Consider the following 14303-nt stretch of genomic DNA (forward strand, 5'->3'; position numbering starts at 1 on the left):
TGTGTGTGTGTGTGTGTGTGTGTGTGTGTGTGTGTGTGTGTGTGGTGGGGGCGAGTTGACCATGTTTGGGTTTGTAGACCGATATGGGTCTTGCACTAGTCTTTAGATTGATTGCAAAATAAATAATAAATATTTTCCTGATTATTATTCAAAGTGCAGTATTGTTAGTTTTGTGCAGTGCAAGTCTGTGGGAAAATTTAGTTTAAATTTAGTTTACTTAGTTCGATTCCTACAACAGTGATGTAAAGCAATACTAATAAGAGATATACAGTAATCATCAAATGTACAAAACAATACAATGCAAGACATCTTTATTTATACAATGCTTTCACAACAGCCGAGGCTGTAACAAAGCACTTTCCAGAACAGTTAACATAAAATAATAAACTATAACAGAACACATAACATAAAACATGGACAGGCATACAATCGTTACAACTACAGCATTCCTGCATCTGGCTTGAATGCCAATTGTGTGTAATCTAATATGGTACAGATGAAAATTGGTTTTCAGCCATAAAGGTCCTCTCTCTCTCTCTCTCTCTCTCTCTTTCTCTCTGTGATGACAATTAGTTTTTCACCAATGAAGTACGGGCAAACTTTGCAGAATATAATGTGCATATTTTTGTAATGTGGGGGAGAAGTGTGGAGAAAACCCATGCAAGAAGGAGAGAACACTCCACCTTTGAGTGGGAAGGCCTCAATTTCAATTCAGAACTTCAGAACTGTGAGGCAGATGTGCTCGCTACTTCTTTTCCATGCTGCCCAGTTATGAATGAAAAATTGAAACAAAGAAGACGATGGGTGGCGGTAATAAGAATCGCGGTGCTGTCACTAAGAAAGGAAAGCAGATTAGAAAGCATTTTTCACCCAAAAACGCAAACTTCTCACGCAAGAACATGATTACAAATTAGTCAGTGGTTAAGGCACTCAAATAATAAAGATTAACATATTCTCTTAAAGAATAAATCTGTGTGTGGCATTTTCTACATGATTAGTAGGTGTTTCTGTTATCAGGGCTTCACAACGGCCATTAAGAAGCAGCATTTCCACAATGCTTTGCTGCAGTTCAAATCAACACTTGTGACTGCTATTGATAACGTATATGCGCTGTTTTGTAAAAGCAGGGCGTAGCATAGTTACAGGCGTGTTATTTCTGCTTATGTATTAAATTATTGCTACTTTTATTGACAAATTACCGTGACTTCTGCTGAACACCCTAACACAGTCAGTCACTCAGTGCGTGCCCACAACAGATAATGGACACCAATGTTCTCTTTAATTTTCGTTCCGTCGGAGCATTCGCACAAACTCTCTGAGCATTCCTTGGACCACAAGTGAGCAACATCAGATATGGCGGCCGAACCATTATCACACCTGTCCAAAAAAAGATGTAGTATGTTATGAAATAAAATCGAATTACCTTTATATAACAATAGGACATATCATGGATTGAAGATTTATGACATGAATCAAAGTTTTGACAAACTTTTTAGCGCACAGGTTATTTGAAGCTTAATTAAGACAGTCTGGATAAATTTCGTCACATATTGTCCACTCCTAAATAGCGGAAAACACGTCATTCAATACAACACAAAAATTCCTAGTCACCTGACCTTTGAAACGCACAAAAAAATTCAAGGGGCTCCAGCTATATCACTGTGTGCGCTGAGAGGGTGAGAGGGTGAGAGGGTGAGAGAAGTCCGCATTTGCTCACACATGCACAGTTTAGAAGGAACATTGATGGACAGACACTTCAAAAACTCGGAATGTATTATTACTACATACAGTCTTATTGTTTATTGGAGGAGAGAGTGTTAATGTGATCCGTCAATACCAATGCAATGATCTGAACACGATGCTAATCGTTTTCGTTTGTTTGTTTGTTTCCTCTTTCGTCGGCGGTGTCTGCGTGTTAAGAAACAGTATTTTATATCCTCATTTCTGTAATGCTGTAATATGTTCTTTATGATAAAAATGTGTCATTGGGACATAATATTTGTTTGTTTTGAACGAATCTAGCAACCCAAGATACAGCGCCATATCCGGTCTGTACCTGGCGTGAAATGTCTTACTTCTGGTTCAGTGGTGATGAGAAGCGACTGCTCTCTGTGCAGTCTGCAAATAAACATGCCACATGTTTGAGCTAAACAAGAAAATTCATCCCTCGTCATTATGTATCCCGAACGAAGTGCAGATCTCAACACTGCGGATAAAATGACCGGTCGCGACCCAACGCGGCGAGCCCCGTCAACTCTGTTGGGCAGCCCAATTGCGTATCGATTAGTCTCACAGAGGTTCCTGTCTTCACCTGCACTTGTTGGTAAATCTTTTTTTCTTTTTTCAAAAAACAAACCCAATATATTTGTTTACAAATATTTTTTAAAAATTTCATATCCCCCTTTTTTGTTTGATTGAAACTAAAGAAACCGCGTAGGAGAGAGAGGGGCCAAGCGTGGAAAACCATGTTTCTACGCATTAAACATGCTTTTGTGCACAATACTTCGTATTACCCTTCCGGAGGTATGGCACAAGTCTAAACGGCAGTCAGGCCAGCCTCCATTCGCAAAATTGAAGTCAAACCAGCCGCCACAGCGATTGTGACTACTGTCCATTACGGTAATCTTCTGCCAGCGAGCGGATTTAGTTACACTACAGGACTGTCATTCGGATGTGACGTTCCATTTTGAAAAAAGGGCCTCTGAAATATGACATTTGGGCCTTTCGCCTGATCTTTAAAAAAACTTTTTAAAATTAATTTTAGTTATCCATCAACCAGACCAAGTCTAGGATATACTGGGGCACCCCAGGTATCCAACCACAGGAAAATCATTCAGATCTGAAGTTTCATTTCAAAATAAAAGGCCTCCTCTGACATATGACATTTGGACCTTTTCGTCTGATTTTTAACAAATCTTTAAAAAAATGAATTTTAGTTATCCCTCAACCAGATCAGGTGTAGGGCACACTAAACCACCCCAGGTATCCAACCAGACTACTTTCGTTCAGATCTGATGTGGCCTCTGAAATATGACATTTTGACCTTTAAACCTTATTTTAGAAAAAAACTTAAAAATTCAGTTTTTGTCATTCAAGCAGATGGGATAGCTAAAATTCATTTTGTAATTATTTTTTAAATATCAGGTGACATTTTAGTAATCTCGTCTTCAGAACGCTTCTTAGTGCTATTCTGAGAGAGTTTTCGTTCTCCCTGGGTGAACTCATCGTTGCCTGACTGCCAAGAAATTATTTTTTCACATTATTTTAAATCCAAACAATTGACGTGCATGCATTAGTTGGGAAGCTTTTATTTTGAAGGTGGCCAACGCTGCTCGCTGGCAGAAAAAGACCGCAATGTACAGTTTCACAATGCTGTGGCCGTTGGTGTGACTTCAATTTTGCAAACGGAAGTGGGCCTCGCCGCAATAATCTAACGCGAAAAACAGCACAACCCCAGCCATCTACCATCCCCCAATCTACCCGGAACAAACTTCCGTGGCGATTTTTAGAGTTCCTGAGCAGACGCTCACTGGACCCGGCGACATTTGTGAGAAACGATGGCTTCTAGCGTAACGCAACCGCTGTCAGAATTGACAATCGCTGACTTCCAGAAGTTGCGTAAAGAACTGGTTAGTCGAGGGTTGTTGAAAGAGGGGACGTGTAGCACGGCAGAGGAGCTGGATAACCACTTGACTTCCTTGCTGGGCAAGGATGACGCTTTCGTCGTTAGAAATACTTTGTTCGGGAAGTTTCGTGATCCGGTGGAAAAAGAAAGAAGCGGTAACTACTATTTTTGCCATTTTTGTTTTCTTTAGAATAACCACGAAGCATATTGGGGGAAAAAACGTGCGACATGAAATTGTGCGTTTCCTTTCACTTTCAACTGCGCAAATACGAGTCAAGCATGTTTAAAATGCACAGGGAGTAGCCGTTTATCTCGAGCAGGGCAGCCCCTCACCAAACTGAGATCCCAAGCAAAATTTTGTTTGTTGGCCCCCCTCACTGGCTGCTAATAAACCAGAGGGGGGACAAGGGGTATGTTTCTGAGGGACAATGTGGGACACTGCACGGCGTGGTGGCGAAGCGGCCATTCACTGACAGTGGATCACCCTGGACCACTACACTGTGAGGCAGACGTCGGTACCAGTCCACAACCGTGCCGCCAGTTTCCCATCCATCCATTTTCTAATCCGTTTATCTTCACAAGTGTCACTCACGGGCATGATGGAGCCTATCCCAGCTGTCTTCCGGCAGTAGGCAGGGGACACCCTGAACTGGTTGCCAGCCAATCGCAGGGCATATATAGACGAACAAGCATCTACACTCACACTCACACCAAGGGACAATTTAGAGTCTTCCATTAACCTGCCAACATGTTTTTGGTATGTGTGAGAAAACTGGAGTACCCAGAGAAAAGCCACACAGGCGCGGGAAGAACATGCAAGCTCCACACAGGAAGGCCTGAGCCGGAATTGAACCCCACACCTCTGTACTATGAGATGGACGTGCTAAACAGTCGCCTATCGTGCCGCCCGTTACCAATCCTCCTTTTAGAATAAACAGCATGCGAAGGAGCACCAAAAGTGCAATAACAGACCAGGATTGTCACTGGGGCAACTTTTACTCCAGAGCAATTTAAAAGTCTGAAAAATACTTTTTTTTTCAATTGTTGTTATCCTTTGATTTGTTTTTGTTTTTTTATTCCTTGAAGATGGTGGCTAGATGTTACATTTTTCTATACAGTTTGTAACTTTCCAGTATTTTAATTATTATTATTTCCAGGATAGCAAATTAATTCTAATATGTGTATTAATGAAATCTTGGGAATGATCCGATGTTCTTCCTGTCTTAGATATCTGACCTGACACTTTCTGTTTGCATTGTTTTTCAGTTGTGCAAGAGATGCTTGAAGTGTTGAGGCCTGAACTTATATCAAGGATGTCATTTTCACTTCTACATCAACTGTTTGATGATCTTGTAAAGGCTCATGTTGTGAGTAACAGCCAAATTGAAGAGATATTGTTCCAGAGCCCCGATGTGAGACAACAAGCAGAGTCTCTGATTGATTTCATCCTCCACCAAGATCCAGAAAAAAGCCTCAAGATGTTGCGTTTCGTAAGGAAAAGAAATTGTACTCTTTTAAACATCGGTAAGTATTTTTTTTTGTAAGTGAGCAATTATTTACCCCACAATGTAGATGAGGATGACGTCTGCTACTTCTACTACTACTACTTCAGTACTACGACTACTCCTACCACTATTACAACTATGACTCAAACACTAATTCTCTTAGTCATGTCCTGCTCATGTCTTGAGTTCATGCAATATACAAGAGAACATCCAAGATATCCTGACATGAGACTGGTTCTCCACAAAGTGCAAGCAGCAAGCAGGGTGAGGCTGATTCCCCAAAAGCAAACAGATCCTGCTAAGTTGAAAGCTGCGTTTTAACAACCATGCTCTTTTGAAATACCATCTGTATATTTTATTTATGAGCAATTAATGCAATTGTTACACTATACTGTAAATGCAATACAGTGATCCCTCATTAATCGCGATTAATGGGGAACGTGACACGGCCGTGATAAGTGAAAAACCGCAAGGAGGGTTTGCTCCCCCCTAGGAATGTGTGTGTGATTGTATGTGGGTACCAGCATGTTTAAAATATGTGAATAGTTATTATACTTTACATATTTGAGACAAAGACTATCGCACTATGCATATTTATTTAAATCTTCAATTATAAAACATTATGCAATAATTAACATTCATCGGCATCGTCTTCTGAGAGAGACAGAGACTTGTGTTACTCTCACTTTACGTTCTGACGGTGTAGCCACCAGCTATCTCTCCTGGCCAGCCACCCCCGCTCAGGCTATGTGTCGGTATCGATGAAGAGAAGGTGAAGAGAGAGAGAGCGACGTGCCGCTATTTTTGGTGAAGCCCAATCTCTATCTCTCTCTCTCTGAGAACATGCAAACTCCAAACAGGAAGGCCACAGCCGGGATCGAACCCGGTACCTCTGTACTGTGAGGTCGCTGCGCGAACCACTGGATCGCCGGGCCGCCCTGTTTTGGAGAGTTACAAATACATTTACGCATGTTATTTCCAAATGTGTGCATTTATCACGACTTATCATTTGTGAATATTCTGTTCTGGTTGTGAATTGTCGAACATAGTCCGGTAGACCAAAAGTTACATGAAGGTGATATCATATTTTACTCACATTGCCTGAATTTGGTTTTAATTCCTGAAACTCTTGAACAAATGTGATAGTCGTCAGTCGTTTTCATCTAATTGTTTTTATCAAGGATGCATGAATATATTTAAATACTACTAAGCCATTTTTTTCGATCTTGCTTTCTTATCAGGAAAGCAATTTCTGTTTTCATTTAACTTATTAATGGCGGGTTGTCCACTTTGTTCAGCCATGGTTGGTTTCACAAAAATTTCACCATGGATAAATTGTTGGCTTCCCATAAAATAAATTGCAGTAAATATATCAATGGAAATCGCAACACTGCCTGCTGTTGGACGTCGGGCCTTTCAACCCGTGAATATCTCAGGCGCGCGTGTGTGTGTGTGTGTGTGTGTCTTGTAAAACAATATGATGTTTGTCTCAAAAACAAATGCGCATCTTTGCTGATCCGCAAACACCCATTGCACAATTCACAAGCAGTGTCAAGTTTTGCATGGTGGTCGTTGTTGGGAGGACCCCAAAAAGCAGGGAGACAGGGAGGAGCAGGGTGACTGACCAAAATGTATTTAACAAAAATGCAAACAGGAATACACTGGACAAACTAACTCAATAACTCACTCAAATAAAGTCCAGCAAAATCACAATAAATCCAAATAGCAAAGAAAACTAAAAGAGAAAACAAAACATGACACGTGCACAAAGCAACAAACAAACAGCAACAGCGACCCGACACCGAGTGGTCGTGCCGGGAGTTCTTTTAAACCAATGTTTTTCAAACTTTTTTTGAGCGAAGGTACACTTCTTTCATTGAAAAAAATCTCGCGGCACACCAATAGACGAAAATGTGTTAAACAAAAACAGCATATTGTAACGTGTTATATTGTTACTAGAACTGTCAAACCATTAAAATATTTAATTGTGATTAAAAACGCAACTGTCATAATTAACTCATAATTAATTGTGATTACTCACACTTTTTTTAATCTTTTCTAAATTCCCTTTTATATTTTTTCATCCTACTTTTTTCCTGTATTAATGCTCTTATCAACATGGAATCATGGGTCAGTTTTCTATGTGCAAAATGCAAATATTTAATGAAACAACAATTTCGATATTCAATTTTACATGAACATTTTTCACTTGGAGCAGTTATTCACACATAATCTCTCACACTCCATCAACAACAGTGAAAAAAATATTTTGTCACAACAGCTCCTTTAACGGCTCTTTTTAGGGAATCAAAACGGAGCAATATAAAATTATAAAGTGCACATCCAAGTTAAACTATTACTCAGCCTATAGTGCAGGGGCGTCAAACTCAGGTCCTGGAGGGTCGCTGTCCTGCATCTTTTCCAAGTCTCCCTGTTGCAACACACCTGATTCAAATGATCAGATCATCAGCAAGCTCTGCGGAAGCCTGACATTGAACCTGGTCATTTGAATCAGGTGTGTTGCAACAGGGAGACTTGGAAAACATGCAGGACAGCGGCCCTCCAAGACCTGAGTTTGACACCTATGCTATAGTGGATTTAAGCCATGGTTGCATACTTCGTTTTTATCAAGTTTGCTTTGAACACAGCAGTCAAGCTATGTTGATTCTGTTGGTCCTTCTTGCGCGGAAGTCTCTCTACGGTTTTGTGTAGACATCATTTCGGATGACTACACTTGGTTCGAGGCACAACACTGGAGACGTTTTCTCATTTTCGGTGTGGTCGCGACCACTGCACCGTTGAACTCTCGACGTGCCTCAGCACACCGTCACTGTCAGACTAACACGGAGAAGCTCCACACCCTTTATTTATATGGACACGGAACACGGTAACCTTCCACACAAAATCGTTCCAAACAAGTAACAATTGTGTCAGCGGCATACATCGTACTCAACAGGCTACCTGCTCTTTATTCAACAGCGGCTCATCAACTAGTCTATTATTTCTCTCCCGAAACAGTGTCTTCTCCCGCTTGGTGTACCTTAGCCTTGTCCACTACGTAAAATTTCTGTAAATAGCTTGTTATGGAGACTCTCGCTGGCAATACGCAGTGGAGTCGTTCGATGCAATGCGAATTATTTCAGCTTGAGTCGAGCTGTGGACAATGTTGACGACCGGGCAGTAGACGCTCTGTGGACGCTCAGCGTCCACCGTTTAAAGCACAGCGAAGCTGCGGGAATGAATGATAAGGGAGTCGCGTTGTAACCAGTAAGAAGAGGCTGATTCGGAACAAATGTTGAACACGTTGTAGCACATATTTAGTCAATGCCATATAAACACAATGAAATTTACATTCATATATTTGATCACTTATTCTTTGACATTTTAGGAGAAGCCGAGCCTCCCTTGCAGTCTGAGAGCAATCGCCACTGCTACACGATTACTTTCTGGGCGATTCACTGGCATACAAAATGGATATTTTACCGTGGTACACCTGACAATGTCTCGCGGCAAACTGGTGTGCCGCGGCACAGGGTTTTAAAAACACAGTTTTAAGCAAACAAACTAATGACACAATGACCAACAGGTGTGCAGTTGCAGGCGGAGCCCTACAGTGCCACCTGTTGGCCACAAACAGAACCATGACAAGCAGAACAGAATATCTACAAATTATAAATCACAGCAAATTGTCTTGTCTTTACACAGAAAATTAAACAAAAACACTTGAAAATCACAAATATGTGAAAATCTCATAAATGGGAAAATCACAAATATTTTGGTGGATGTGAACATCACAAATGGCATGTGAAAATCAAGAATACTCCTGTGAATCTGACAAACATTGCGGATGTATTTGTGTGCATAATTTAAACAAAAATCTCTCCCCATAGTTGTCCAGTGTACTGATTCTAACTTGTGTTTAAAGCTCACTCGTTCTAGGAATCAATTTATTTCCTTCCAATCTCTATACCTCCCTGTACAAGACTGTTTCAAACAAAATTGACTTTTTTGAGCTAACCAAAAACACCACAAAAGCTGTGTTCCTCACCGCTCACCCATCTCTGATTCTTGCTCTCGAAGCACCAACTAGGCCCTATCCCAGAAAATAATCGTTCTTGGGGCATCTTACAAGTTCATCATCTCAACACTTAATGTAGTAATATTATTCGACATTTAGTTGACCACTTTCTGTATATACTCACATATTGTGAAGAAAAGTATCACTCATGTCACTCCACTTGATCATAATTTTACTATTATAAGATAGGACGTGTTGAAGCGAGAATTCATTCACAATTATGATGATAAACTGCCCATTTACTTTACCAGTACATTGATTTCTCGACAAGTCTATTTGGGCCAATTCACATCCAAAAATGTGGCATAAATGCAAAAGCAATTCTAACAGACTGGGTTAGTATTTGGCCCCTTGGCCCCTTCCTGATTTCTGTGTTCTTTGCATCTTTATCACATAAAAAGATTTCAGTTCAGCAACCCAATTTTAATAGCACACCGACAATCCAAGGAAATTCAAACTGCATTTTCGGAATGCCAATTTGATTTAGTAAGGCACAAAAAAAAACATCCATTCTCAACTGTCCTTAGATGAAAAAGTAATTACCCCGTGAACCTAATAATCGTAGCAGTAACTGAAATCAAGCTTTTGGTTTTCTCGCATGAACTGCCCGTTTAAGGTCATACCACAGAATCTCAATTGGAATCAAATCCGTTTGTTATGGGCTGAGAAATCGCAACACATGCACACGCACACACACAAAATTTTTGCTTTGGTGCACGCTGTTGATTAATTAGGTCGTGTGAATGGTGATGGAAGTTGTTGGCTTCATTGAAAAGCGGGAAGTCAACGGTACTATATAAATCTATACATGCTTGCAATCTCCATTAGCTCAGGGGTGGGAGAGTGAGAAAGTGAAGGAGAACAGATGTGTTCTCTTGTATGATGGAGAGGAGAGTTAAAAGAGGGACATACCACATGGTTGCGTCCTAGTGTTTTATTATCTGTGAACACAACAGGCACCAGTAGCACCACGGACACCGGCAACATCCGTGACATTGACGACAGTTGTGACACCCGCGAATCCAAGTTACTCAGCAGCACCAGCGATCACGACGACATCTTGTTAGGCCAGGAGAGCGGCAACAGCAGCGACACCAGTAACTCCGGTGACTCCAGCTACTCCAGCGGACTCTGTACCACATGGTTGCGTCCTAATGTTTTATTATCTGTTAACACAACAGGCACCAGTTCGACCACGGACACTGGTGAAGCCGGCGGCAACATCTGTGACATTGACGACAGTAGTGACACCAGCGAATCCCCGTTACCCTTCAGCCCCCGCAATAACGATGACATCTGGTTAGGCCAGGAGAGCGGCGACAGCAGCGAGACCAGTAACTCCGGTGACTCCAGCTACTCCAGCGGACCCTGTTCCACCAGCGACGAGGACACCAGCGGCACCAGAAGATGTAAGTCTTGTTCTGTTTTCTCAATAACTTTAACTGAGCCGCCATTTAAATGAGCTAGTATTCAACATAATTATGAAGAAAAGAGGTGAGCTTCTCCTACTACACAATTTGAGTCAACAAATAATTTGAAACTCATCTCTCACCATAACAATGAAGATTTAAGGTCCATCCATCCATCTATTTTCTACTCCAGAGTCAGGTAGCGGGGTCAACACTTTTAGCTGGGAAGCCCAGACTTCCCTCTCCCCGACCACTTGTTACAGCTCTTCCCGGGGGATCTCGAGGCGATCCCAGGCCAGCCAACCGATTACCAGGTGATGATCAGTTGACCGCTGCGCCCCTTTCTTCACCCGAGTGTCAAAAGCACGTGGCCGCAAATTCGATGATATAACCACAAAGTCAATCATCGAACTGCGGCCAAGGGTGTCCTGGTGCCAAGTCCACATATGGACACCCTTATGTCTGAAGATGCTGTTGTTATGGACAATCCGTGACGAGCACAGAAGTCCAATAACAAAACACCACTCGAGTTCCGATCGGGGGGGGGGGGGGGGGGGTTCCTTCCAATCACGCCCTTCCAGGTCTCACTGTCATTACCCACGTGAGCATTGAAGTCCCCGAGCAGAACAAGGGAATCCCCAGGGGGAGCGCTCTCCAGCACACCCTCCAAGGACTCCAGCAAGGGTGGGTGCGTTGAGCTGCAGTTGGGTGCGTATGCACAGTCAGGACCCATCCCCCACTCGAAGGCAGAGGGAGGCTCCCCTGTCTTCCACCGGTGTGAACACCAATGTACAGGGACTGAGCCACGGGGCAATGAGTATGCCCACACCTGCTCTATGCCCCTCACCGTGGGCAACTCCAGAAGGGAAGAGAGTCCAAACTCCCTCGAGAGAGCTGGTACCAGAGCCTAGGCTGTGTGTGGAGACAAGTCTGACTATGTCCAGTCGGAACTTTCCTGCTTCATACACCTGCTCAGGCTCCTTCCCTTTAAGTGAGGTGACGTTCCATGTCCCTAGAGCTGGCTTCTCTAGCCAAGAATCTGACAGCCAAGTTCCACATGTTTGGCTGCCGCCCAGCTCACATTTCACCCAACCCCTTTGGCCCCTCCCATTGGTGGCGTGCCCATGGGAAGGGGGACCCACGTTGCCTTTTCGGGCTGAGCCCGGCTGGGCCCCATGGGTGTAGGCCCATCCGCCAGGCGCTCGCTAGTGAGACGCACCTCCAGGCCTTGCTCCAGAGAGGGGCCCCAGTGACCCGTGTCCAGGCAAGGGAAACTCAGATCCATATATCTATATCTATATATCGGTCGATTAAAATATGTGTGCGTGTGCCTGTGTGTGTGTGTCTGTGTGTCTGTGTGTCTGTGAGAGCTATTTCACCTGACTTTTTCTGTTTGCATTGTTTTTTAGATGACTCTTCGCAGTTGGAGCTTTCAAATTTGAAGCCTGTGTTTATTTCAAATGTGCCATTTCCTGTTCTACATCAGCTCTTGGAAAATTTTTGGAGGGCTCATGTCTTGAGTAACACCCAAATAGAAGAGATATTGAGCCTTGATGCAAGCCAACAGAGACCATCTCTAATTGATATGGTACTCCGCAAAGGTCCAGAAGCAAGCTGGAAGATGTTGTTTTTCCTAAAACTGAGATATCCTTCTCTTTTTGAACTCGGTATGTAATTTTTTTTGTGGCTCAGCAATTATTACAATTATTTACATTACACTGTAAATGAAGTACAGTAATCCCTCGTTTATCGCAGGGGTTACGTTCCAAAAAGAACCTGTGAAAAGTGAAATCCGTGAAGTAGGATTTATTAAAAAAGCAAAAAAATGTGAGGGGGAAGAAATTTCAAATGTGCTGTACATCCAGCACATTTGACAATAAAGTTGTACTTGATAATTGATATTCAGCTTTATTTTTTTACAGTTATTATACAATACTGAAATATGTATACAATGTAGAGGCAATTGCTGTAAGACTGCAAGTGGTCAAATATATGTGTGTACGTACAATAGTGCGGACATGCCATTGACTAAATATGCGCTACAAGGCGCTCAACTTTTGTTCCCAATCAGCTTCTTATTACTGGTTACGACTCTCTTCTCTTCTCATTTATTCCCGCAGCTTCACTGTTCTTTAAACTGTGTGGACACTGAGTGTCGACCGCGTGGATGCTGGGCGTCGAGAGAGTTCATTGTAGTCAGGCCCAATGCCTTGAAACGAGACGAGTCATTGGCTGAATGCTGGTTTTGTCCCGCCCATCGGACGCTCAGCGTCTCTGGGAGTCTATGGACAGTGGCTGTGTATCGGCTGGCCCGGACGATGAGCTTTTCTGCGTGATGATTGGATGATCTGTCTGAGGCTGGATCTCTTTTTGATTGACAGCGAAATGAGCCAATCACCGAACCTATGGTGAAGGCATCCTTTTCATTTTTTTGAAAAGGAACGGAGAGTAGAATTCACGTATAAATAAACGGACACATTTTATGATGTAGACCGAAATTTGGGTTCCCCTCCTTGACAGACCAGCATCCGCCACTGATACAATGAAACCAAAGACCGAAAATTTGCGAAGGCAAATTTGGCAAGCTGTACAGAGACGAGGTGCGGAGACTGTTCAGGTTGGTCAGTCCCTTAGCCAATCAGGATGCAGAACGCAATTCACTGTTTAAAAAAAAGCATTTAAAAAACTGCACAAAAAAAAAATCTGTGAAACAGCAAAGCTGCGGAAGGTGAACTGCGTTAGAGCGAGGCATTACTGTACTACTATTAATTCTTTTACGACTAGTACTGGTAACACTACGATTACAAATATTATTCAAACACTCAAAAGTATTACTCATGTGCATGTCTTGAGTTCTTGTGATATACAAGAGATAGCAGATATCCTGGCATAAGAAAACACGCACGGTCACTGATTCATCTGGTTCTCCACAAAGGTGCAAAAGGAAACAAGAGGAAGAAGAAGAAGAAGGTTTTCCAAAAGCGAAGGGATGATTTGTCTTTTAAAGGCTACGGTGAGTTGGAAGTACCCTTTAGAGGCCATGCTCAGAAAATATAAGGTCGTTGAAAAGATACTTTCATTTTATGCACTGCATCCTGTTTGTGTGTGACGCATGGCATTACTTTATTTCCTGTAGTATATAGTGGAGGAAATAATTATTTCATCCCCTGCTGCATCTGTAAATTTGCTGATTAAAAAAAAACATCTCCGATGACTTACAAATGGATGTTTATTGATTATGGGAATTATAAAAATATATGTCAAAAAGTGTGCCATATCCAATTCAGAAGATATTTATTTCAATGTTTGAAAGTATGTGTTTGATCCGCCACAACTCAGACAGAATTCTGGTTGTCACAGTTTGGCTGGTGCTCATGTGGCGCACAGCTCTGCAGAATCAACCACTGGCTAGTAGTGCTGGCTAGTAGTACTGATCTAGACTCATGTTGAAAGCACACCGGTTCTCAAAATCAATTTCTTACCTTCCAATCGCTATACCGCCATGTGCAAGATTTAAGGGTGCCAAAACAAAGCGACAGGATTGGAGACCTGCACAAGGCTGGAGTGGTTTATAAATCTATCAGCAAAACCCTTGGTAAGAAGGTGACAATGATTACTGTCGTTATTCAAAAGTGGAAAATACACAAACGGGTCATATTCTACATGTGCCTAAGTTAGAACAGGCG

At 42.3% G+C, this 14303-nt stretch overlaps 1 protein-coding gene across 1 annotated transcript in view; it reads left to right on the top strand.

Moving 5' to 3' along the window:
• Positions 1 to 3377: 3377 nt before the first annotated feature.
• Positions 3378 to 14303, top strand: part of LOC127605680 (uncharacterized) — a 28148-nt gene continuing 17222 nt past the window's right edge. The window contains exons 1-6 of the mRNA XM_052073450.1: positions 3378 to 3780; positions 4892 to 5149; positions 10165 to 10314; positions 10390 to 10617; positions 12027 to 12284; positions 13553 to 13634. Of these exons, the coding sequence (XP_051929410.1) occupies positions 3558 to 3780; positions 4892 to 5149; positions 10165 to 10314; positions 10390 to 10617; positions 12027 to 12284; positions 13553 to 13634 (1199 nt within the window). The 5' untranslated portion in view covers positions 3378 to 3557. The remainder of the gene's footprint in view (positions 3781 to 4891; positions 5150 to 10164; positions 10315 to 10389; positions 10618 to 12026; positions 12285 to 13552; positions 13635 to 14303) is intronic.

Source organism: Hippocampus zosterae, chromosome 1 (genome assembly GCF_025434085.1).
Source record: "Hippocampus zosterae strain Florida chromosome 1, ASM2543408v3, whole genome shotgun sequence".
Taxonomy (NCBI): domain Eukaryota; kingdom Metazoa; phylum Chordata; class Actinopteri; order Syngnathiformes; family Syngnathidae; genus Hippocampus; species Hippocampus zosterae.